Genomic DNA, 27623 nt, shown 5'->3' with positions numbered 1-27623 from the left:
TTGATCGTTTACAAGTTCAGAGAGGAAGTGATGCCAGAAAGACCACGCCCTGCACAGGAAGTGACGTCAGAAAGAACACGCCACAGCCAGCTTCATAATAAAGCGGTTTCGTAACTCTGAGCTAACCACTGGAAATATAAAGGCGAGTTATTCAGAAATGCCCGTGCTTCTCTTTCATCTACATTTACAGACGCTTGTGGAATTTTTTTTTCACACATAAATACCTTCAGAGAAAGTGATTGCAGCTATTTGGGATACAACACTTCTCAGACAGCAAGAGAACTTTCCAATGTCCAGGTCAGCTTACCGAAAAAGTTTGTCCATTTGTCGAAGGAGAGTCAACGAGAATGCGAGCTCCCGTGGATGTGATAAAAAAGGTAGCGTGTGCTTTGTATTGACTGGCCGTCGAGGGAAGACTACGGAAAACAGTGAATGCATTTGGATTGGAAAAGCAGACTAAGAGTTATTGTCCGCCATGAATGTCGGGGAATCAACGTTTAGTTCCAGAGTATATAAAGTACGGCTGGCCGATATGGCCTTTTATTAATAACTTGATATTTTTGGGCCATGTCACGATACACGATATATATCTCCATATTTTGCCTTAACCTTGAATGAACACTTGAAGCATATAATCACAGCAGTATGAGGATTCTATGCGTCTACATTAAAAAATTCTTGTTCATACTGCATTAATATATGCTCATTTTAAACTTTCATGCAGAGACTAAGTCAATTTATCAAAAGTGTATTTATTAAACAGTTATTAGGAATTGGCACAAAAATTCATGGCATTTCAAAACAGAAAGTGGAAGATTGTCAGAGACATTTTAAAACAAGCTATGAGTGCACTTTTGTGCATGATGTCACTAAGATGACATATCAAAACAACACTAAATTAAAGTGCACTTTTGTACAGAACGCAACTACAATAGTTTAAAACAAATAAAGTGCACTTTTGTGCATGATGTCACACAAGATATTTCAATAACTGTCAAAAAAAAATGAGCTGCGTAAGAGGAAATCAAATAGTGTATGTCCTTTGCTATGTGGTAGGTTACTACGGACGTTATTAAATTCTGTTGTTGACTATTTTTTTCATACGATCTGGAAATGGTTGCTTCGGCATTTTGTTGGTGTGGCACCGAACGAAGATGCTGACATGCAGTTTCAAGCACTCGTCAATCTCTAGCGGGTGACTTTTCAAATGATACGACAAATTAGCAATAGGTGCTACTTTTTGTAGCAAAACTATTGCCGCATACTTGTTTGACATATTCTCGTTTGAAGCCAAACCACCGCCAGACGATGCACCCCGGGCTGTTTTTCTTAGGAATAAATTCTATTTTCATTTGTTACCAGATGGGCACCTTCTCTCTCTCGTATTACCACTCGCACCACTCCTCTAGCATCACAGCTAATATTACCCATGCCGCTACCTCTCATGCGAGGGCGCATGACGCGACAGTATGTGACGTATGTTAGAAGATGCGCTTGTCCGTGAGAAGGAGACACAAGGAAGAGCGAGAAGAGCCTGTAGTTTAATGCCAGCAGCTAAAAGCAACTGCGTGAGAATTATATCACGATGTAGTCATATATCGAGTATATTGATATATCGCCCAACCCTTGCGCGGTTTGCGGGCACAACCGTGGAGTCCGCGGATAAACCGCGGGTCGGGCGGGTGACATGACGAAAAAGTAGATTTTAAATAGATTCGGGCAGGTGGCGGTTGAACCATTTCGGAAATATGTATTGTAATGATCCCAGGAATGTAGGCTCATACAACTTCTTCGTTTGTCTTGTCTTTATTGCACAAGATGTAATACAACCACACAACAGCTCTCATGTCTCTAACGCTTTTCCGGGGACAACTCGAACTCTCACTTCCTATCTCTCCAGGAAGTCCCGCCCCCCAGCCAAAGTCATTGGCTGACACCCCGTAGCCAGCCGCTACATTATACATAGTTAAATGTTATGTTTAAGAGGTTTATTTAGCCTAATGACGTGTATTTATAAATGGTTGATTTATATTAGGGATGCACCGATTAATCGGTAACCGAATATATTCGGCCGAATATGGCAAAAAAAAGCCACATTCGGCCTTCGGTGGAATGAGTTAAAAACAAGGCCGAATAGTGGCATGTGACGCAAGTTTTTGACGCGGTGACGCGATCAACCAACGTGCAGTGACGTGGTGACGTTGGGATATGTTGTGTACCTGTATAAGTGTATGAGGTTACAAGCACACATTTATTGAGATTTAGTGGGGCCTCTGTTTACATTATTAGCCTGTTGTGTAGGCTACCTGTATAAGTGTAAGAGGTTACAAGCACACACTTAATTGAAATTTACTTAAGCCTTCTGTTTAAATTATTAGCATATCTACTGTGGCTAAGCAGACTTTTGGCAAAAGGACAATAATTCATTTGTTGTGGGTTTATCCTCTTTAATGCACTTTATTTTTTTTTCCGAATGCATGTTTTGTTTGAAGGCCTAATATAAATGAAAAACTGTGCTTTTTTTTTTTAAAGCAAAGACTAATGGAATATTAAAAAAATGTCAATATTCAATAAAAAATTACTTTATTTGAAAAATATGTCAAAATATTTATTCTAGGCTATTTATGCAATATTTTAAAAATTGTGAAAAACTGCATTCATTATTTGGTATTCGGCCTTCGGCCAAACGTTTACATTTTATTCGGCTTCGGCCACAAATTTTCATTTCGGTGCATCCCTAATTTATATAGGCTAGTAGGTAAAGTGTTGTACCTGACAACACTTGATGGTACAATCCATATAACACGTCACAGACAACGTCACGCTAACATCACGTGACACGTGAAGCAAGGTAGCCGCAACTTGTCATGTACAACACTTTACCTTACTAGCCTATAGAAATCAACCATTTATAAATAGTTAAATGTTGTTACCCACATACAAAAAACAAACAGCACTCTTTGAAACAGTATGTGGGCATACTTTTATTTTGAAGTGTCTCGTTAGGTCTGTCGACGGATGTAAGGAAGCTACTTCCGGGTATGGCAAACGAGGTATTTGTTTGTAATTTGTTGGTATTTTACTTGGTAAAATGTTTGATCCATATGCAGTGCATGTTATTATTTTTACGTTTGTAACGTGCTTTATTTTTTACAGTTTTCACGGTGAATTTGAAGGGAAAGGAAGCCTTCAAATAAATCAGTTTAAGAAAGCCATTGTGTCTGTGCTATTTGGAGGGAGTTACACTTTCTAACCTCACTAATGCCTTGCATCGTCTATATTAGATATATAACAACGGGCGGGTGTGGCTTTGATGAAATGTTGGTTCGGGTGGCTGGCGGGTGGACGACGACTTTTGTGATGCGGTTGCGGATTATATAATTGCCTATAAACGCATCTCTAGTGGGCACGGATAAGGTTAGGTGGGTTTTACCCTGGATAACCTTATCCGCTTTAGTGTAAACAGGGCCTTAGCCTGCAGTGTAAACGTAGTCTTTGTCACCCCTGGTATGGGGTATGTTATTTGTGTGGTCCAACACAGTTCCGAGTATCAACACAGGCAAACGTCAGCGTAAAGTCGCAGCTTGGGAGCGCTCATTAAGTACCAGGGGGTACACCAGCTGCGTGAGCAGGTTTTACTGCAGTAGATCAACTCGGGACAAACAATTGAGACAAGATGCAAACCTTTGACAGAAACAATAGGTGTGTAATGAATTGAAGAAAGAAAAAAAAAACAGTTGGGACAACCAGGAAGTGGCTTTTTTATTCTCACACTGAGGCAACAATCACCGCGAGCTCCCAGAGATGCATTTTTAGCACAGAATAGATTGTCCAGATGGCGTCTGGAGGGGTACACACACACCCAAAAGCCAAAATTGACCGTTTAACTGCCATCCTGTTGTGTCCTGTCAGCCTGCGGCCATCTCATCTACTGCCTGTCTAATGGCGTCTCATGCATCTGGCAATCCACACCCTCTGGTGAGTTGTTCCTGCCTGCTTCCACAGAAATGCAGAGCAGGCCAGGCATGCTACGGCAGCGAGCTGAGCCTCCGCAGCAGATCAAAAAAAAAGTGAGTTGCTCACATTCCTGCACAAACCAAACCCCCGATGTTACGCACACACACACACACGTACTTTGTGTGTGTGTGTGTGGTCCCCCTGCTTCATGCGTTGTTTTCTCTCTAACCTTATACAGGAGGAGTGAAAGACACAAAACACCCAACACATCTTGCCTGGTTATATATTCACCAGAAGCTACAAATAAAGAGGCTATGCAACTGTGATCGGTACGCAACCATGGAAACAAAACAAGACTTCAATATCGCAGAAGACTTTGGAGTTGCTTATGCCAGTGAAATGCACCACAACGGGACCTTGTGATACACGGGACATAAACTTTTGCTCGTAAAAGTTCCAACTTGTACTCGCACGAATGCACGGGCTCACCTCGCACCTGCCTTGTTTGCGCACTAAATCTGCGCCCGAGTTCTGTACGCGACACGAGTACATGCACAACATAGGCCAGTCATAGAAAAACTAATGTGGCTGCTTCTTGCGTGTATTAGGGGTGCAAATATTTATCCATTATTTAGATTTTTATAAAACTTCAAAGTTGTATTTTGTTGATTTGATTAATCGTGTAAGGAGTCTAATAACAATTGATTAAATACAGACCACATAAAAAAGGTGGTATACTGTAAGTAAAACAGAAGGTAACACAAGTTCAATAAAGAATAAGGTAAGAGTAGGTAAAAGGTAAAATAAGGTTTTAAAAAAGATTACATCGAACGTAAAATAAGTAAAACAAATTAAACAGAAGGTAAAAGGAAGTAAATATATATTTTTTTCAAACAAGTTAAATAGAAGGACATGAATAGAAAGTAAAATAAGGTCCAACAAAAAGTTACAACAGGCTAAATATAAGGTAAAATAAGGCAAAAGAAGGTCAATTAAATGGTAAAACAAGTTAAATGGGAGGTAAAAGAAGGTAAAAAAAAAAGCTAAACAGAAGGCAATAGAAGGTAAAACAAACTACTATAGAAGGTAAAACAAGCTAAATAGAAGGTAAAAGAATGGGAAACATGTTACAAGGAAAGATAAATAGAGTGTAAAACAAGATAAATAGAACAGAAAACAAGTTACATGGAAAGATAAGTAGAAGGTAAAATAAGATAAAGCACGTTAAATAGAAGGCAAAAGAAGGTAAATTAAAAACATTTTTTAAAACAAGTTAAATAGAAGGAAATGAATAGAACGTAAATTAAAGTCATAACAAAAAGTTTAAAACAGGCTAAATGTAGGTCAAATGTGGCAAAAGAAGGTAAATTAAAAAGGTAAAACAAGTTAAGTAGAAGGTAAAAGAAGGTAAAACAAGCTAAATAGAAGGTAGTAGAATGGAAAACAAGTTACATGGAAAGACAAGTAGAAGGTAAAATAAGGTAAAGCAAGATAAATAAAAGGTTATGGCTATAAAATGTGTTTTTATCCGATTACTTGATTAATCAAACAAACCAATAGATGGATTACTAAACAAAATGATAGCTGTAGCCAAGGAGTGTAATACACATATCTATTCCATCCATCCATTTTCTACTGCTTGTCCCTTTCGGGGTTGCTGGAGCCTATCTCAGCTGCATTCGGGTGGAAAGCGGCGTACAGCCTAGACAAGTCGCCACCTCATCACAAGGCCAACACAGATAGACAGACAACATTCACACTATTAATGACTGCAATTGCAGTCAAGGAAGTAAAAAAGGTAAATAGAAGTTAGAAAAATGTAAAACGTCAATAACATGTCAAATAAGGTAAACAGAAGGTAAATAAAAAGTTAAAAATAGGGTAAGGGAAGGTAAAATATGATATATTGACGGTAAAGAGAAGGTAAATGAAGGTAAAAGAATGTCAAATAAGTTAAACAGAAGGTAAAAGAAGAAACGTGGAAGGTCTAATAAGGTAAGTAAAAATTAAAAGAATGTAAACAAAAGGCCAAAGGAGGTGTAAAAAAAAAAAGTAAATTGAGGGCCAAAGGCAAATAAGTTTAACTGAATGTATATGGAAGGTGAAAGAAGGTGAATAAAAGGTAACATAAGGTATATAGTAAATAGAGGGCACAATAAACAAATAAAAATTGAAGGTAAAAGAAAAGTAAAAAAGTTAAAACAAGGCAAACAAAAGGTAATGAAGGTTATGGCTGGAAAGTGTATTTTAGGGCTGCACGATTTTGAGAAAAAACCTAATTGTGATTTTTCTCTCCAAAATTGCGATTGCAGTTTGATTTGCTATTTTTAAATGTCATCGGTAAAAACATGTACAACAGGGGCCAAAAAAGACATGTTATCCATCCATCCATCCATCCATCTTCTTCTGCTTATCCGAGGTCGGGCTGCGGGGGCAGCAGCCCAAGCAGGGAAGCCCAGACTTTCCTCTCCCCAGCCACTTCGCCCAGCTCTTACCAGGGGATCCCGAGGCATTCCCAGGCCAGCCGGGAGACATAGTCTTCCCAACATGTCCTGGGTCTTAGACTTGGTCAATCAACATTTTCTTGTCTCATGGTGCCAAGCATTACAACAATATTATTGATTTTCAAAATGTATTTATGCAGACAGACTTAGACCGTGTGTCTACAGCATGCTCTTAAACTGAAGAAATAATACATAAAAACTGCATTCATAATATATCATAATAATGCAAGTAACCATTATATAAAAGGATACAGACTTTAATTTCTCATCACTGTAGGAAGTGTCAATGTTGAATCAATTTGGATTAATCATGCAGCCCGAGTGTGTGTTATTCAATTACTCGAGTCATGGAACAAGCCAATCAATAGATGACTCGACTACTAAAATAAAGGGTAGCTGCAGCCCTAGAGTGTAATACAGACATCATTTCATGACTGCAATTGCTCCTCTAATAAATAATGGCAGCCGCCCCTTACTACAATGTGAATAATCAAAACAACGCAAAATGATCTGAAAAAAAACTATTGTGGATGTAATTATTTATCTTCTTCAAATTACAACCTTACCATTTAAAATATTGTGCTTATCATTGTAAAATGTAGATTTTACGTATTAGTGAGCAATATGTAGTATTTAATACAATTTTTTTTGTTTTCCATAAACACTTTACTCCTTGTATGGTATGTAAAAAAAAACCTGCACTGCAACAATGTCCTTTTCCCATTGTGGGAGGAATAAAAGTCTATCCTATCCTAATTTACAATTTTGACTGATGCAATTTGTCAATGAACCAAGTCAACAGACACAGTCTGTGGTTGTGGAAAAGTTTCAAGAGAGTTAAACTCTTGGCATGCAAGAGGAGATTGTTGATTGTGGCTCACCAGTTCATACTCAGACTTTAATTGGACAGATCAAGTAGAGACGAGATCAGTCCAATCTAAAATCTAAGACTAGATCAGACCAGTCTAAAACGAGAGCAGTCTAATCTATTTTCAAGACGAGATCAGTCCCATCTTAATCTTCTAAAACGAGATCAGTCCAACCTAAATCTAAGACGAGATCAATCCACTCTTAATCTAAGACCAGATCAGTCCGATATTCGTCCAAGACCGGATTAGTCCAGTCTTAGTCTAAGACGAGAGAAGTCCAATCTAAATCTAAGATGAGGTCAGTCCAATCTAAATCTAAGACTAGACCAGTCCAATCTTAGTCTTCTAAGAAGATATCAGTCCAATTTAAGTCTAAGACTAGATCAGTCCAGTCTTAGTCTAAGACGACAGAAATCCAATCTAAATCTAAGATGAGGTCAGTCCAATCTAAATCCAAGACTAGACCAGTCCAATCTTAGTCTTCTAAGAAGATATCAGTCCAATTTAAGCCTAAGACTAGATCAGTCCAGTCTTAGTCTAAGACTTGATCAGTCCAGTCTTAGTCTAAGACTTGATCAGTCCAGTCGTAGTCTAAAACAAGATCAATCCAATCTTAGTCTAAGACAAGTTCAGTCCAATCTTAGTCTAAAACAAGATCAGTCCAATCTTAGTCTAAGACAAGTTCAGTCCAATCTTAGTCTAAGACAAGTTCAGTCCAAACTTATTCTAAGACTATATCGGTCCAATCTTATTCTAAGACTATATTGGACCAATCTAGGTCAAAGACTAAATCTGACCAATCTTGGTCGAAGACTAGATCTGACCAATCTCATATCGTGATGCAGTTTTCAGCCGTATCACCCAGCACTATTCTGACAGTGAAGAAGCTTGGTGAAACGATTCCATAGTGAATGTGTTCCGTAATCAAAACTAAATATATTTGCGGCATCGCGCTTCAAATATCGTAGTTCCACTAAATCACAGGTTTTTTCAAGAACACTCTCCATACTTTGTCCGAAATAAAGCCCTATGTGTGTCCTATATGTATTACTTTCTTTTATTTTCTGTTGTTATGTTTAGCTGATCTATGAAGATATTTACCAAGCACGACTTTTAGTTTTTGGGTTCAGAGTGCACAATGCTAACAGCAGCAGCAACAGCTAATATTAGCTCTATCTTCACCGGGACAATCGAGTTGACCAACTTTGTTTTTGACTCCTGCCTCATCAATAACATAATATCTCCACACTGGAGAGCCCTTGATACAATCAATATCAAAGGGTGAGGCGGATCAGACCATGTGACTCGGGGCACAATTACTGCTAACAACACTGCAATCAGCAGCTGTCTGGGCAATGCAAAGTAGACATGAACTCCATCTTTTACATCAATAACACAGCTATGACGATGTGGAGACACGGAATGCTAACTCGGAATCCTAACAACGCAGCAAATGGTCGTGGCTACGACTGTCAAGTTGATCAAGTTTTTGCAGAACCATCTTTGCGCCCTTGGTTTTAGCACAAAGAAGCCCAGTTCTAACATAGAAGACATTACCCAGGATGGGATGAAGTATTTCCACGTCATGTCATGTTGTAGTGGCCGGGTGATGCTTGGATGATTCTCCGAGCCGCCAGTGAGTACTGTAATCTACAGTAAAACACACTCAAGGCTACTACTATATTGGGTCAAAGGAATGTAAAGAGGCCTATACAGCTGGTATTTCATGGGCGATAAAATAATCAATATATATTGTGCCTGACATGTATTCAATAAATGAAAACATTTGTTTAATAAACTGCTCAATATTGGTTTTTCTTTGTCTTAAGAAATTGGAAGTGGTCGCATGAACAAAGGCACTCGCTCTCTGGTAACCGAGCAAGGCTAACATGCTAACAGCTAATCGGGCGACAGTATCAACCATCAAGTTTGGTTGTGCCATCTTGTTGTCTTTGCATGGAGTAAGAAGAGGAAGTAAGCAGAGAGCAAAGAAATTGTGGATAAAAACAGGAAAAGTCATTTGGGAATTTTTTTTTAAAAACGGACCGAAGTCAGACAAAAGCCCACAGCACCCTTGCCGCACTCACCCTTTAGAGCACAACTGTAATTTCCAGGCATTAAACCCGCAAAACAAACTTCTTCTCATGTTTCTCTAGGTTTACATTTTCACACTTGACACTATTTCCTTACACTTTCCTTATTTTTGCACCTTCACTTTAAGAGCTTTTTGCAAAGTGTTCAACATGATCAGATTCAATTGTTTACATTGAGTGTTTTCCATTCTTGTGTTGACGTTTCCTTTCTGCCTTGATAGCTGAGGGATTATAATCAGAGGGTTACATTTAAAATAAAAATCTTTATATTTCATGTATTTTTCTCCTGCTCCTTATGTCCAATAAGTCATAAAAATATCAATAACATTCGGTACCGATATAATTCCCTTATATTGTGATACAGTGGTCGGCCGTATCGTTCAGCCCTATTTAGAAGGCTCCAATTACGCTGAAAACCCTATTAAGAAGGTGGCACAAAAAAATCTATGCTCCAACTATAAAAATATTCCATTTATAAATAATAATCCTACTTCGCAAAAACTTGCTTGCTACGGTCAAACCTGGAACCAGTTGACCATGATAAACGAGTGATGACGGTATGAGTCCTGCGTCCCATTCGCAGATAAAACAGTATCATGTAATTATTTTCAACATAAAATGTAAGTATATATATTTTTGGGTAAAAAAAAAAAAAAAAAAAAGGAAATAAAACTTAGTTGGTTGCCTGAACAAAAGGCAATCACATGATCTGGTAAGCTCACCAAACAGGGAGTGGTCGTGAAATGGGCGGGACACGCTAAACAGCCAATCAGTATCAATCATCGCTATTGGTTGCGTTGATTTCTCCGTACGGCGCGGAAGGAATTCAAAATGATTGCTGCGGAGTAAGAAGAAATGCTGGATAAAAAGAGGAAAAGTCACCTCCACAGTATGGCATTTTCTTGGATTTTTTTTTCCCCCAAACCTTCGCCGCCCACATCACACATCCCGTTTCATATTTGGATGTATAGAAACAACAGGTACGAACTACAGTGCAGGACTGCATAACTAAAATATATCACAAAATATAGCAAATGTGCTGCTTTAAAATAGTATTTTTGTCCAATAATATTTAAATAATTACTTCATAACATATTAATTTCAATACATAAATAAGAATAACATACCAATTTAAATGCTAAATGTAACTTCCTGGCACTAAACCTGCTAATACTAGTTCTCAGGTTTCTCTATGTTCACATTCTCACACTTTGCACTATTTTGTTACACTTTATTGGGCATTTCTTATACATTCTACTTATTTTTGTGGTGTTTATTGTGATTTTAGAATTTTGTGTACATCTACAGATTCTTATCCATGCATGTATTGATGTTTAATTTCCTCTCTGCTAAGAAAATATAATCAGAGGATGTTACATTTAAAAATATATATATAGGAATATTTCAAGTCCTGCTCCTTAATTTCCATAGGTCATATTTTTTTTAAATAATAATCAATATCGACTGATATAATAATAACAATAATAATAATAATAATATCTAAATAATTACTGCAAAACACAAATTCCTTTGTAATACTGAAGTAAAAAAAAACAGAGCAAAAATAATGTTACACAGCAGTTATTTCCTGGCACTAAAGCTGCACAAAATAGTTATTACTCTGGTTTTTGCTTATGTTTGCATTGTCACGCTTTGCACTAATTTGTTACACTTTATGGGCATTTCTTAAATATTCTTTATTTCTGGCTCTGAAAGAGGTTATTGTTAAGTGTTCAATGTAATTTTAGAATTGTGTTTACATTTACAGATTATTTTCCATGTTTGTATTGATCCTTTCTGCCTTCATAGCTGAGGAAATATACTTAGAGGATGTTATATTTCAAATAAAAAATATTTTCAGTACCGCTCCTAAATATTCATAGGTCATAAAAAAAATTCAATAATAAATCGATAGACCTATAGAATATTTAAATCATTACTGAATAACACAAATTCCTTTCCATATTTGAGTAAAAACAAAAGAGCAAAATAATGTTACACAGTCGTTATTTCCTGGCACTAAACCTGCACAAAATAGTTATCTAGTTTTCCTATGTTTACATTTTTATGCTTTGCACTATTTTGTTACACTTTATTGGGCATTTCTTAATTATTTTTTATTTTTGGCTCTGGAAGAGTTTTTTGTTAAGTATTCAATGTAATTTTAGAATTTTGTTTACATTTACAGATTGTTTTCCCTGTTTGTATTGATCCTTTCTGCCTTCATAGCTGAGGACATATAATCAAAGGATGTTACATTTCAAATAAAAAATATTTTTAGTCTAATATTCATTGGTCATAAAAAAAATTCAATAATATATCGATAGACTGATATAATAATAATATTTAAATAATTACTGCATAACACAAATTCCTTTCCATATTTGAGTAAAAACAACAGAGTAAAATAATGTTACACAGCCATTATTTCCTGGCACTAAACCTGCAGAAAATAGTTCTTCCCAGGTTTCCCTGTATTTACATTTTCACGCTTTGCACTATTTTGTTACACTTTATCAAACATTTCTTAAATATTCTTTATTTCTGCACCTTGAAGTGGTTATTGTTACGTAATTTTAGAATTGTGTTTACATTTACAGATAGTTTTCCATGTTTGTATTGACATTTAATTTCCTTTCTGCCTTGAAAGCTGAGGGAATTATAATCAAATTAAAATTAAAATGTTAATATTAATTATATTTTTTCTCCTGGTCCATATTTTCCACAGGTCATAAAAAAATATAATTATCGATATCGACCTACTGCGATGAGGCGGCGACTTGTCTAGGGTGTACCCCACCTACTGCCCGAATGCAGCTGAGATAGGCTCCAGCGACCCCAAAAGGGACAAGCGGTAGAAAATGGATGGATGGATATCGACCTACCAATATAAAAAACCTTTTTCGTGATACAGTGTTCAGCCATATCGCCCAGCCCTAAACATGACCATATACAAACGTACAACAATGCATCATATATGGCTGATGTACTACCATAAAAACTTATCAGGAGGGCTAATAACGGATATCATAGAAGCATATGTCATTGTTTACATTCAAAGAAGCCATCTTTGAAGCCAACTCGGACTTGTCGACTATGCCCCAACTTTCCAAAATCGGATCTCCGACCTCGAAGGGCCTTCCAGTTAAAATTTGGACTTGGAACTCGGATATTTCGACCTCCCAGCGCAAATGGAGTGTGAGACTAGACAGTGTGCTCCTAGAAATGATGTATTGGGTTGTTGAGTCACAGTCAGCTGCAGGACAGTAACTTGCAGCATTTAGGGAGGGTTTAAGTGTCGGGTAGGCCCACTGAGCCCTAGACTACTATAAAAGGAATGTGATGCCGAAGGGAGGGCCCGGTGTGCCAACATTATTAGACCAGTGTTTTTCAACCTTTTTGGAGCTGAGGCGGCACACCACCAGCAGAAAACAATAAAAAAATTAAACTCAGTAGTCGATGTTGACAGTAAAAAGTCGTTCTGGCAATTGTAGGATAATGACTTTAAACCATAACCATCACTCTAGCTCTTGTCTCAAAATATTGTCACATTACACTGACTTATTTGGAGTTTTTGGGGGTGTTTTTCTGTCTGTAGTGTGTTGCGCTCCTATTTTAGTGGCTTTTCCGGTTTTGAAAGTATTTTCCTGTAGCAGCTTCATGTCTTCCTTGAGCGCTATTGCCCGCACCTGCTTTGTTTTAGCAATCAAAACTATTTCAGTTGTGCGGACGCTGTCCTCCTTTGTAGCAACATTGTCGATTGTCATGTCATGTTCGGATGTACTATGTGCACGCCGTCTCTGCTCCACACACTGTAAGTCTTTGCTGTCGTCCAGCATTCTGTTTTTGTTTACTTTATAGGCCAGTTCAGGTTTAGTTTCGTTCTGCATCACCTTCCCTAAGATTCACTGCCTTTTCTTATGGGGCACTCACCTTTTGTATATTATTGGGTTTAAGCATTAGATACGACGTTTACAAAGCAATTAACTAAAACCTACTGATATGGAAGAGTATTACATGGTTACTTTGCCAAGCTCTAGACCAGTGTTTTTCAACATTTTTAGAGTCAAAGCGCATTATTTTCACTTGAAAAAAATCCAGAGGCAAACCACCCGCAGAAATCATTAAGAAAATCAAACTCAGTAGACAATACAAAGTCGTTTTCGCAATTGTTGCATATGAATTCAAACCGTAACCAACCATGCATCACTTCTTGTCTCAAAGTAGGTGTCTACCGTCACCACCTGTCACATCACACCGTGACTTATTTGGAGTTGTTTTGGTTGTGCTCCCGTGCATAGTGTTTTCGTTCTTTGTTGGCTTTTCCTCTTTTTTGGTATTTTCCTGCTGCAGTTTCATGTCTTCCTTTGAGCGCTATTCCCCACACCTGCTTTGTTTTAGCAAACAAGAATATTTAAGTTGTTGCCATCTTTTTTGGGGGGGTGACCACTGTTGATTGTCATTCATGCACGGATGTACATTGTGACGCCGTTTCTGCTTCACACGCTGCAAGTCTTTGCTGTCGTCCAGCATTCTGTTTTTGTTTACTTTGTTGCCAGTTCAGTTTTAGTTTGGTTCTGCATAGCCTTCCCTAAGTTTCACTGCCTTTTTATTAGGGGCACTCACTTTTTGTTTATTTCTGGTTTAAGCATTAATTACCTTTTCTGTTTTTTTTTTTACTTTTTAGCCAGTTCAGTTTAGTTTCTTTCTGCATAGCCTTCCTTAAGTGAAGTGAAGTGAATTTTGTTTATATAGCGCTTTTCTCTAGTGACTCAAAGCGCTTTACATAGTGAACCCCAATATCTAAGTTACATTTATACCAGTGTGGGTGGCACTGGGAAGCAGGTGGATAAAGTGTCTTGCCAAGGACACAACGGCAGTGACTAGGTTGGCAGAAGCGGGAATCGAACCTGCAACCCTCAAGTTGCTGGCACGGCCACTCTACCAACCGAGCTATACCGCCCCTATACTGCCTTTTCTTAGGGGTACTAACTTTTTGTTTATTTCTAGTTTAAGCATTAGTTACCGTCTTTACCTCCACGCTGCCTTCCCGCTGTTTCCGACATCTACAAAGCAATTAGCTACCGGCTGATATGGAAGAGTATTACACGGTTACTCTGCCGAGCTCTCGACAGCGCCGACTCTCAACAACAACACATCTTTTGCCGACTATAATTACTGGTTTGCAAAAAAATATTTTAAACCCAAATAGGTGAAATTAGATCATCTCCCACGGCAAACTAGACGGTATGTTGTGGCACACTACAGTGGTTAAAAAACCCTGCCCTAGACCAGTGGTTCTCAAATGGGGGTACGCGTACCCCTGGGGGTACTTGAAGGTATGCCATGGGGTACGTGAGATTTTTTTTTAATATTCTAAAAATAGCAACAATTCAAAAATCCTTTAAAAATATATTTATTGAATAATACTTCAACAAAATATGAATGTAAGTTCATAAACTGTGAAAAGAGGTGCAACAATGCAATATTCAGTGTTGACAGCTCGATTTTTTGTGGGACATGTTCCATAAATATTGATGTTAAAGATTTCTTTTTTGGGTGAAGAAATGTTTAGATTTAAGTTCATGAATCCAGATGGTTCTCTATTACAATCCCCAAAGAAGGCACTTTAAGTTGATGATTATTTCTATGTGTAGAAATCCTTATTTATAATTGAATCACTTGGTTTTTTTTCAACCAGTTTTTGTTATTTTTATATCTTTTTTTCCAATAGTTCAATAAAGACCACTCCAAATGAGCAATATTTTGCACTGTTATACTCAATCAATCATCATGATTGATAGATTGAGGCTGTTATAAAGTTTAATAAATCAGAAACTGATGATATAGTGCTGTATTTTACTTCTTTATCTCTTTTTTTCAACCAAAAATGTTTTGCTCTAATTAGGGGGTACTTGAATTAAAAAAAATGTTCACAGGGGGGTACATAACTGGGAAAAAGGTTGAGAACCACTGCACTAGATTGTATCTTGTGTTCTAGACCAGTGGTTCTCAAACTTTTTAAGTGATATACCCCCTGTGAACATTTTTTTAATAAGTACCCCCTAATCAGAGCAAAACATTTTTTAGTTGGAAAAAAAAGAGATAAAGAATGTAAAATACAGCACTATGGTCATCAGTCTCTGATTTATTAAATTGTATAACAGTGCAAAATATTGCTCATTTGTAGTTGTCTTTCTTGAACTATTTGGGAAAAAAATATGTAAAAATAACTTAAAAACTTGTTGAAAAATAAACAAGTGATTCAATCATAAAGATTTCTACACATAGAAGTAATCATCAACTTAAAGGGCCCTTTTTAGGGATTGTAAAATAGATCCATCCGGATTCATGAACTTAATTCTAAACATTTCTTCCAAAATAAGAATTATTTATGGAACATGTCCACAAAAATCTAGCTGTCAACACTGAATATTGCATTGTTCCATTTCTTTTCAGAGTTTATGAACTTACATTCATATTTTATTGAAGTATTTTTCAATAAATATATCTATAAAACAAAGGTTCATAACCTTGTTGGAGGTACCGAACCCCACCAATTTCATATACGCATTCACCAAACCCTTCTTTACTGACAAATAAAATGTAAATTTTTTTTCAAATTTAGGAAAAAGTCATCTGTTTTTTTACTGGTGCACAAAATGAACTGTGCATGAACATATCCTTGTTCAAAGAACAAAATCAACACAGTGCATGAACTCACAACAAATTACACACCTTACACACATTACCAGCAGGTTTTGGTGAGAAAATTGTGGTTAAAAAGTCAGTTCTTACCGGAGAAAAGCTGAGCTTGTGCCGTCCATAGCTGCCGTCGACTTCCCTGAGACACTGCGCGTCAAGACACCCGTGGACACACCCTTCCGACTATCAGGTACTATTTAACTCACTAAAACACTAGCAACACAATAGAAAGATAAGGGATTTCCCAGAACTATCCTAGTAAATGGGTTTAAAAACATAGGAATCCGTCCCAAAGCAATCGCGTTTTTGTTTTTTTAACTCGTTTTGTTTTCTAGTCCATCACTATTAATATCCTCAAACACGAATCGCTAATATCGCTAAAATTCGCTCCATTTTGTCCACTAAAGACGCCGGGATCATTAACCATGCGTTTGTTACGTCTCGTCTCGATTACTGTAACGCATTATTTTCGGGTCTCCCCATGTCTAGCATTAAAAGATTACAGTTGGTACAAAATGCGGCTGCTAGACTTTTGACAAGAACAAGAAAGTTTTGATCATATTACGCCTGTACTGGCTCACCTGCACTGGCTTCCTGTGCACTTAAGATGTGACTTTAAGGTTTTACTACTTACGTATAAAATACTACACGGTCTAGCTCCAGCCTATCTTGCCGATTGTATTGTACCATATGTCCCGGCAAGAAATCTGCGTTCAAAAGACTCCGGATTATTAGTGATTCCTAGAGCCCAAAAAAAGTCTGCGGGCTATAGAGCGTTTTCCGTTCGGGCTCCAGTACTCTGGAATGCCCTCCCGGTAACAGTTCGAGATGCTACCTCAGTAGAAGCATTTAAGTCTCACCTTAAAACTCATCTGTATACTTTAGCCTTTAAATAGACCTCCTTTTTAGACCAGTTGATCTGCCGCTTCTTTTCTTTCTCCTATGTCCCCTCCTCCCTTGTGGAGGGGGTCCGGTCCGATGACCATGGAGTCGAGACCCAGGATGGACCGCTCGCCTGTGTATCGGTTGGGGACATCTCTACGCTGCTGATCCGCCTCCGCTTGAGATGGTTTCCTGTGGACGGGACTCTCGCTGCTGTCTTGGATCCGCTTGAACTGAACTCTCACGGCTGTGTTGGAGCCACTATGGATTGAACTTTCACAGTATCATGTTAGACCCGCTCGACATCCATTGCTTTCGGTCCCCTAGAGGGGGGGGGTTGCCCACATCTGAGGTCCTCTCCAAGGTTTCTCGTAGTCAGCATTGTCACTGGCGTCCCGTCCCACTGGATGTGAATTCTCCCTGCCCACTGAGTGTGAGTTTTCCTTGCCCTTTTGTGGGTTCTTCCGAGGACGTTGTAGTCGTAATGATTTGTGCAGTCCTTTGAGACATTTGTGATTTGGGGCTATATAAATAAACATTGATTGATTGAATCTTTCATCCTCACTCAAATTAATGGGGAAATTGTCGTTTTTCTCGGTCCGAATAGCACTTTTTGTTGGAAGCTCCATTAAAATCAATGTGAATACGTAAGGAGCCCCCACACTTGCGACGTCATCGTCTGTGACTTCCGGTAAAGGCAGGGCTTTTCTCTTAGCATCCAAACGTTACAAACTTTATCGTGGATGTTCTCTACTAAATCCTTTCAGCAAAAATATGGCAATATCGCGAAATGATCAAATATGACACATAGAATGGACCTGCTAGCCCCGTTTAAATAAGAAAATCTCATTTCAGTAGGCCTTTAATGCTAAACATTTCTTCACAAAAAAAGAAAACTTTAACATCAATATTTATGGAACATGTCCACAAAAAATCCAGCTGTCAACACTGAATATTGCATTGTAGCATTTCTTTTCACAGTTTATGAACTTACATTTATATTTTGTTGAAGTTTATTTATAAAGGATTTTTGAATTGTTGCTATTCTTACAATATATTTTAAAATCTCATGTACCCCTTGGCATCCCTTCAAGTACCCCCAGGGGTAAGCGTACTCCCATTTGAGAACCACTGCCCTACACTACAATAAAAAGGAATCTGATGTCAAAGACAGGGCCCGGTGCGGCAACATTATTAAGACGATCGTCTTAAAAGCCTACTGAAATGAGATTTTCTTATTCAAACGGGGATAGCAGGTCCATTCTATGTGTCATACTTGATCATTTCACGACATTGCCGTATTTTTGCTGAAAGGATTTAGTAGAGAACATCCACGATAAAGTTTGCAACTGTCGTTGTTCAGAGAAAAGCCCTGCCTCTACTGGAAGTCGCAGACGATGACGTCACCAGTTGATGGCTCCTCATATATTCACATTGTTTTTAATGGGAGCCTCCAACAAAAAGTGCTATTCGGACCGAGAAAACTACAATTTCCCCATTAATTTGAGCAAGGATGAAAGATTCGTGTTTGAGGATATTGATAGCGACGGACTACAAAAAAAAAAAAAAAAAAAGTTTAAAAAAGTTAAAAAAAACAAAAACGGGATTGCATTGGGACGGATTCTGATGTTTTTAGACACATTTACTAGGATAATTCTGAGAAATCCCTTATCTTTCTATTGTGTTGCTGTTGTTTTAGTGAGATTAATAGTACCTGATAGTCGGAGGTGTACGTCCACGGGTGTGTTGACGCGCACTGTCTCAGAGAAGTTGACGGCAGCTGTATGGACGGCACAAGCTCAGCTGATATCCGGTAAGTGGCGACTTTTTAACCACAATTTTCTCACCGAAACCTGCTGGTTGACATTCGGTTGGGATCCATGTCTGCTTGACCGCGCTCTGATCCATAGTAAAGTTTCATCCATCCATTTCCTACCGCTTATTCCCTTTCGGGGTCGCGGGGGGCGCTGGCGCCTATCTCAGCTACAATCGGGCGGAAGGCAGGGTACACCCTGGACAAGTCGCCACCTCATCGCAGGGCCAACACAGATAGACAACATTCACACTCAGGAGTTTGCATGTTCTCCCCGTGAATGCGTGGGTTCCCTCCGGGTACTCCGGCTTCCTCCCACTTCCAAAGACATGCACCTGGGGATAGGTTGATTGGCAACACTAAGTTGGCCCTGGTTTCAGCTCCGGGAATTTTAAACAAGGAATCACCGTGTGTTTGTGTGGCTAAAGGCTAAAGCTTCCCAACTCAATCTTTCTACTGTGACTTATCCAATATTAATTGAACAAATTGCAAAAGATTCAGCAACACAGATCTCCAAAATACTGTGTAATCATGCCGTTAAAGCAGACGACTTTTAGCTGTGTGTGTGTGCAGCGCTCATACTTCCTAAAAACCTGTGACGTCTTGCGTACACGTCATCATTACGCGACGTTTTCAAGACGAAACTCCCGGGAAATTAAAAATTGTAATTTAGTAAACTAAAAAGGCTGTATTGGCATGTGTTGCAATGTTATTGATATATAAACTATCAGACTGCGTGGTGGGTAGTCGTGGGTTTCAGTAGGCCTTTAACGAAAACAAAAACAGGGACCGGGCTTCACGGTGGAAGAGGGGTTAGTGCGTCTGCCTCACAATACGAAGGTCCTGCAGACCTGGGTTCAAATCCAGGCTCGGGATCTTTCTGTGTGGAGTTTGCATGTTCTCCCCGTGAATGCGTGGGTTCCCTCCGGGTACTCCGGCTTCCTCCCACTTCCAAAGACATGCACCTGGGGATAGGTTGATTGGCAACACTAAATTGGCCCTAGTTTCAGCTCCGGGAATTTTAAACAAGGAATCACAGTGTGTTTGTGTGGCTAAAGGCTAAAGCTTCCCAACTCAATCTTTCTACTCTGACTTATCCAATATTAATTGAACAAATTGCAAAAGATTCAGTGACACAGATCCCCAAAATACTGTGTAATTATGCCGTTAAAGCAGACGACTTTTAGCTCTGTGTGTGCGTAGCGCTCATACTTCCTAAAAACGTGTGACGTCTTGCGTACACGTCATCATTACGCGACGTTTTCAAGACGAAACTCCCGGGTAATTAAAAATTGTAATTTAGTAAACTAAAAAGGCCGTACTGGCATGTGTTGCAATGTTATTGATATATAAACTATCAGACTGCGTGGTGGGTAGTTGTGGGTTTCAGTAGGCCTTTAACGAAAACAAAAACAGGGACCGGGCTTCACGGTGGAAGAGGGGTTAGTGCGTCTGCCTCACAATACGAAAGTCCTGCAGACCTGGGTTCAAATCCAGGCTCGGGATCTTTCTGTGTGGAGTTTGCATGTTCTCCCCGTGAATGCGTGGGTTCCCTCCGGGTACTCCGGCTTCCTCACACTTCCAAAGACATGCACCTGGGGATAGGTTGATTGGCAACACTAAATTGGCCCTGGTTTCAGCTCCGGGAATTTTAAACAAGGAATCACAGTGTGTTTGTGTGGCTAAAGGCTAAAGCTTCCCAACTCAATCTTTCTACTGTGACTTATCCAATATTAATTGAACAAATTGCAAAAGATTCAGCAGCACAGATCCCCAAAATACTGTGTAATTATGCCGTTAAAGCAGACGACTTTTAGCTGTGTGTGTGCGTAGCGCTCATACTTCCTAAAAACGTGTGACGTCTTGCGTACACGTCATCATTACGCGACGTTTTCAAGACGAAACTCCCGGGAAATTAAAAATTCTAATTTAGTAAACTAAAAAGGCCGTATTGGCATGTGTTGCAATGTTATTGATATATAAACTATCAGACTGCGTGGTGGGTAGTCGTGGGTTTCAGTAGGCCTTTAATGAAAACAAAAACAGGGACCGGGCTTCACGGTGGCAGAGGGGTTATTGCGTCTGCCTCACAATACGAAGTTCCTGCAGTCCTGGGTTCAAATCCAGGTTCGGGATCTTTCTGTGTGGAGTTTGCATGTTCTCCCCGTGAATGCGTGGGTTCCCTCCGGTTACTCCGGCTTCCTCCCACTTCCAAAGACATGCACCTGGGGATAGGTTGATTGGCAACACTAAATATGCCCTAGTTTCAGCTCCGGGAACTTTAAACAAGGAATCACAGTGTGTTTGTGTGGCTAAAGGCTAAAGCTTCCCAACTCAATCTTTCTACTGTGACTTATCCAATATTAATTGGACAAATTGCAAAAGATTCAGTAACACAGATCCCCAAAATACTGTGTAATTATGCCGTTAAAGCAGACGACTTTTAGCTGTGTGTGTGCGTAGGGCTCATACTTCCTAAAAACGTGTGACGTCTTGCGTACACGTCATCATTACGCGACGTTTTCAAGACGAAACTCCCGGGAAATTAAAAATTGTAATTTATTAAACTAAAAAGGCTGTATTGGCATGTGTTGCAATGTTATTGATATATAAACTATCAGACTGCGTGGTGGGTAGTCGTGGGTTTCAGTAGGCCTTTAACGAAAACAAAAACAGGGTGGCAGAGGGGTTAGTGCGTCTGCCTCACAATACGAAGGTCCTGCAGACCTGGGTTCAAATCCAGGCTCGGGATCTTTCTGTGTGGAGTTTGCATGTTCTCCCCGGGAATGCGTGGGTTCCCTCCGGGTACTCCGGCTTCCTCCCACTTCCAAAGACATGCACCTGGGGATAAGTTGATTGGCAACACTAAATATGCCCTAGTTTCAGCTCCGGGAACTTTAAACAAGGAATCACAGTGTGTTTGTGTGGCTAAAGGCTAAAGCTTCCCAACTCAATCTTTCTACTGTGACTTATCCAATATTAATTGAACAAATTGCAAAAGATTCAGCAACACAGATCTCCAAAATACTGTGTAATTGTGCCGTTAAAGCAGACGGCTTTTAGCTGTGTGTGTGTGCAGCGCTCATACTTCCTAAAAACCTGTGACGTCTTGCGTACACGTCATCATTACACGACGTTTTCAAGACGAAACTCCCGGGAAATTAAAAATTGTAATTTAGTTAACTAAAAAAGCTGTATTGGCATGTGTTGCAATGTTATTGATATATAAACTATCAGACGTTTCAGTAGGCCTTTAACGAAAACAAAAACAGGGACCGGGCTTCACGGTGGCAGAGGGGTTAGTGCGTCTGCCTCACAATACGAAGGTCCTGCAGACCTGGGTTCAAATCCAGGCTCGGGATCTTTCTGTGTGGAGTTTGCATGTTCTCCCCGGGAATGCGTGGGTTCCCTCCGGGTACTCCGGCTTCCTCCCACTTCCAAAGACATGCACCTGGGGATAAGTTGATTGGCAACACTAAAAATGGGCCCTAGTGTGTGAATGTGAGTGTGCATGTTGTCTGTCTATCTGTGTTGGCCCTCCGATGAGGTGGCGACTTGTCCAGGGTGTACCCCGCCTTCCGCCCCACTGTAGCTGAGATAGGCGCCAGCGCCCCCCGTGACCCCAAAAGGAATAAGCGGTAGAAAATGGATGGATGGATGGAAAAACAGGGACCGAGCAAAAAGTTGCTTACCCCAATCCAGGAACTCCGAGATATTCTTCTCTCTTCTGAGCGGAGAGTTGTTGCACTCGTCGAACAGACACACCAGGATGTCCAGCAGGGTCTCCACGCTGAGACACTGGCCATTGGACTCGATGGGTCCGTCCAGGATCAGTTTCTCCAGCTTCTTCAAACGCACCTCTCCAGACATGCTTGTACGCTCCAGTCAGGGGGGTCAATGATGAGGAGAAGAACTAGAATACAAATAATGCTCCAAACGGGCCTGTAAATAACCGGAATCACCAACTTTCAGCTAAAAGGAAGAGCCTTTATCGCCGTGCTCGGTCGGAGATGCACATTGTGAGACTACATGGCCTGCCTGGGTTAACGTCACACCAGGAAAGTAGTCCCGGGAACATAGCCGGGTCGCCTCGGACGAGATTTTGCCAACAATGTCGTCTCGTCGCGGTCTCAACAGTCCCCACGGAGTAGATGTGGCGGACATTCGGGCTTCTCCATTCCTGCTGGAAGGCCGAACAACAAGAAAAAATATTTAAAAAAAAACACGAGGTGACTCCGCAATGCTACAAAAGCCTCCACAGGCTTAGTTAGCACTTAGCTCCTGGGCTAGCGGGCTAGCAGGCTAACGTTACTTGGCTCTGCTTGAATGTCATCATTGCACATTTCTTCAAAGAGCTCCCTTGTCATGTCCTCACCAAACGTGGCCGCAGTCGAAACCTTTCGAGTAGCATTCGTAATGCGACTCAGTGGTTGACAATGCCTTCTTTAAATGCCATCCCTCCGTCCCACGTCCTTAGTTTATTCCCACTTCCACACGACGGTTGGGCGGAAGACTTCAAAGCGAAGTCCTTCAAAATGTGGGCTCCTCTTCGTCTTTTTTTTTTCTTCCTTTTTCTTTTTTTTTTTTTTTTTAAGGGAGCCGAGGTGGTGTTGGAGCGGGAGGAAAGTCTGGTCGTGCCGGTTCCCGACGCAGCAAAAGTCCCCGCTGGTGCTCCTCTCCGCGTCCCCTCACCTCGCCTCTCGCTGCCTGCACACAGCAGCAGGACGCGTGTGACCTTCGCGAACGAGTCGAGACTTTTAAACGGTTCTTTTAGAAACAGCATACGTTCAAAAGTCGCGGTAGAGATGTTAGCTTCGCGAAAGAGTCGAATATTTTGAACGGTTCTCTTTCGAGGACGTCACATCTCTACTGTGCTGTAGTGATGGGAGTGTTGGATTTTTTTGGAAGGGATCCGGATTTTGCAGAACCACTCCTTTAAAAGAGCTATTCAAAAGAGTGGTTCGTTTATTTTTGTTTTGTTTTTTTGCAAAAAAGATCAGTATAATCTCTTTTTTTTCTTTTCAATGAAAAAAGGAGGTTTTGTCATTAAAAAATGAGTTGTTTTGGGATTGGTGCACTAATTGTAAGTGTATCTTGTGTTTTTTTTATGTTGATTTAATAAAAACAAAAAAATAAAAATAATAATAATAGAACATTTAAAAAGGGAGTCTGATTTTTGTGGAGCCGCTCCTCTAAAAGAGCCATTCAAAAGAGTTGTTCCTTTTGTGAATTATGTTTATATAGCGCTTTTCTCTAGTGACTCAAAGCGCTTTACATAGTGAAACCCAATATCTAAGTTACATTTAAACCAGTGTGGGTGGCACTGGGAGCAACGTGGGTAAAGTGTCTTGCCCAAGGACACAACGGCAGTGACTAGGATGGCGGAAGCGGGAATCGAACCTGCAACCCTCAAGTTGCTGGCACGGCCACTCTACCAACCGAGCTATACCGTTCCTTATTGTCTTTTGTTTTTTTAAATGTATGTACAGATGTGACTTTTGCAAACGAGTCAAGTCATTTGAACGGTTCTTTTAGAAAAAAGGGAAAACATGTTCAAAAATCGCAATACAGATGTGACTTTTGCGAACGAGTCAAGTCTTTTGAAAGGTTCCCTTAGAGGACGTCACATCTCTACTGTGCTGTAGAGATGGGATTGTTGGATTTTTTTGGAAGGGAGCCGGATTTGAGAAACCACTCCTTTAAAAGAGCTATTCAAAAGAGTGGTTCGTTATTATAGTTGTTTTTAACGGGTTTTTTTTTTTGTTTTGTTTTTTGCAAAAAAGATCAGAATAATCTCTTTTTTTTCAATGAAAAAGGGAGGTTTTTGTTATGAAAAGGGGAGTTTTTTGGGGTTGGTGCACTAATTGTAAGTATATCTTGTGTTTTTTATGTTGATTTAATAAAAAAATAATATTAATAATAATAAAAAATTTAAAAAGGGAGTCTGATTTTTGTGGAGCTTCTCCTCTAAAAGACCCATTCAAAAGAGTTGTTCCTTATTGTTTTTTGTTTTTTTAAATGTGCGCAAAAAGATCAGAATAATTGCAACGGTTCTTTCAGAAAAAAAAAAACTTTCAAAAGTCACAGTACAGATGGGACCTTCAAGAACAAGTCAAGTCATTTGAACGATTCTTTTAGAAAAAATGGAAAAAAAAACTTTCAAAAGTCCCAATACATATGTGACTTTCGCGAACGAGTCAAGTCATTTGAACAGTTCTTTTAGAAAAAAGGAAAAAAAATGAAATGTCAAAAATCGCAGTACAGATGTGACCTTTGCGAACAAGTCAAGTCTTCTGAAAGGTTCTCTTTTAGAAAAAAAAATCAAAAGTCGCAGTACAGATGTGACCTTTGCGAACAAGTCAAGTCTTCTGAAAGGTTCTATTTTAGAAAAAAAAATCAAAAGTCGCAGTACAGATGTGACCTTTGCGAACGAGTCCAGCCTTTTGAACGGTTCTTTTAGAAACGACACACGTTCAAAAGTCGCGGTAGAGATTTACCTTCGCGAAAGAGTAGAATCTTTTGAACGGTTGTCTTTCGAGGACGTCACATCTCTACTGTGCTGTAGAGATGGGAGTGTTGGATTTTTTTGGAAGGGAGCCGGATTTTGAGGAACCACTCCTTTAAACGAGCCATTCAATTAAGTTGTTCCTTATTGTTAATTTTTTAAAATGTTTTTTTATGCAAAAAGATCAGAATAATTGCAAAGGTTCTTTCAGAAAAAAAAACTTTCAAAAGTCACAGTACAGATGTGACCTTCAAGAACAAGTCAAGTCAGTTGAACGATTCTTTTAGAAAAAAAGGAAAAAAAACAACTTTCAAAAGTCGCAGAACCGATGTGACTTCTGCGAACGAGTCAAGTCATTTGAACGGTTCTTTTAGAAAAAAGGGAAAAAACTTTAAAAAATCACAGTACAGATGTGACCTTTGCGGACGAGTCAAGTCTTTTGAAAGGTTCCCTTTTAGAAAAAAAAACGTTCAAAAGTCACAGTACAGATGTGACGTTCATGAATGAGTCAAGTCTTTTGAATGGTTGTTTTAGAAAAAAAATCAAAAGTTGCAGTACAGATGTGATCTTCGCGAACGAGTCCAGCCTTTTGAATGGTTCTTTTAGAAACGACACGCGTTCAAAGGTCGCGGTAGAGATGTTACCTTCGCGAAAGAGTCGAATCTTTAGAAGGGTTCTCTTTCGAGGACGTCACATCTCTACTGTGCTGTAGAGATGGGAGTGTTGGATTTTTTTGGAAGGGAGCCGGATTTTAAAAGACCCATTCAAAAAATTGTTCCTCTTTGTTATTTTTTAACAGTTTTTTTTAATGCAAAAAATCAGACGAACATCTTTAAATGATGACATTTACCACTATCGTTATTGTTATATAGTATTGTAAATAAACTTGAAACTTAAAAAAATAAAAAAATAAAAAAATGTGTAATTTACACAAATATCACTGCATCACTGATGGGACCTTCGCGAACGTGTCAAGTCATTTGAACAGTTCTTTTTGGAAAAAAGACGTTCAGCAGTCGCAGTACAGATGTGACCTTCGAGAACGAGTCAGGTCATTTGAACGGTTCTTTTAGAAAAAAGGAAAAGAAAAATGTTCAAAAGTCGCAGTACAGATGTGACCTTCACGAACGAGTCTTGTCTTTTTAAAATTTTTTTAGAAAAAAAACTTTCTAAAGTCGCAGTACAGATGTGACCTTCGCGAACGTGTAAAATCTATTGAACGGTTCTTTTGGGGAAAAAAAACATTCAAAAGTCGCAGTAGAAATGTAACCTTCGCCAGCGAGTCAAGTCTTTTGAACGGTTCTTTTCCGAAAAAAAAATCTTAAAAAGTTGTAGTGCAGATGTGAACTTCGCGTTAACGATTCGAGCCTTTTAAACGGTTCTTTTAGAAACGACACACGTTCAAATGTCGTGGTAGAGATGTTAGCTTCGCAAAAGAGTCGAGTCTTTTGAACGATTCTCTGTCGAGGACGTCACATCTCTGCTGTGCTGTAGAGATGGGATTGTTGGATTTTTTTTGGAAGGGAAACACTCCTTTAAAAGAACCATTCAAAAAAATTGTTCCTCATTGTTATTTTTTCCAACAGTTTTTTTTTTTTTATGCAAAATATCAGACCAACATCTTTAAATGATGATATTCACCACTATTGTAATTGTTATATGGTATTGTGAATAAACTTGAAACTTGAAAAAAAAAAAAAATTTGAATAATTGCAATTTACACAAATATCACTGCATCACAGATGGGACCTTCGCGAACGAGTCAAGTCATTTGAACAGTTCTTTTTGGGAAAAAAACGTTCAACAGTCGCAGTACAGATGTGACCTTCGAGAACGAGTCAAGTCATTTGAAAGGTTCTTTTAGAGAAAAAAAATAATGTTCAAAAGTCGCAATACAGATGTTACCTTCGCGAACGAGTTAAGACTTTTGAACTGTTCTTTTGGGGATAAAACATTCAAAAGTCGCGGTCGAGGTGTAACCTTCGCCAACGAGTCAAATCTTTTGAACGGTTGTTTTCGGGGGAAAAAATCTTCTAAAGTTGCAGTGCAGATGTGACATTCGTGAACGAGTCAAGTCTTTTGAACATTTCTTTTAGAAGAAAGGGGAAAAAAACGTTCAAAAGTCGGAGTAAAAATGTGACCTTTGCGAACGACTCAAGTTAATTGAACGGTTCTTTTAGAGAGACAAAAAATATGTTTAAAAGTCGCAGTACAGATGTGAACTTCGCGAAGGAGTCAAGTCTTTTGAATGGTAGTTTTAGAAAAAAAGATTCAAAAGTCGCAGTACAGATGTGA

General features: G+C 39.2%; 1 protein-coding gene across 4 annotated transcripts in view; it reads right to left on the bottom strand.

The window, feature by feature from the left end:
- The window catches only part of cdc42bpab (CDC42 binding protein kinase alpha (DMPK-like) b), a 254069-nt gene extending 230504 nt beyond the window's left edge, over positions 1–23565 (bottom strand). For 3 of the 4 annotated variants that reach the window (XM_061886128.1, XM_061886130.1, XM_061886129.1), the window contains exon 1: positions 22516–23564. In XM_061886128.1, the coding sequence (XP_061742112.1) occupies positions 22516–22693 (178 nt within the window). In that variant the 5' untranslated portion in view covers positions 22694–23564. Of the gene's footprint in view, positions 1–22515 lie in introns of all 4 variants that reach the window. The other variant, XM_061886127.1, reaches the window with a different exon arrangement.
- Between the last annotated feature and the right edge of the window lie 4058 nt (positions 23566–27623).

Source organism: Nerophis ophidion, linkage group LG24, assembly GCF_033978795.1.
Source record: "Nerophis ophidion isolate RoL-2023_Sa linkage group LG24, RoL_Noph_v1.0, whole genome shotgun sequence".
Taxonomy (NCBI): domain Eukaryota; kingdom Metazoa; phylum Chordata; class Actinopteri; order Syngnathiformes; family Syngnathidae; genus Nerophis; species Nerophis ophidion.
Note: the sequence above shows the minus strand (reverse complement) of the source record. Positions and strands in the feature narration are given on the sequence as shown.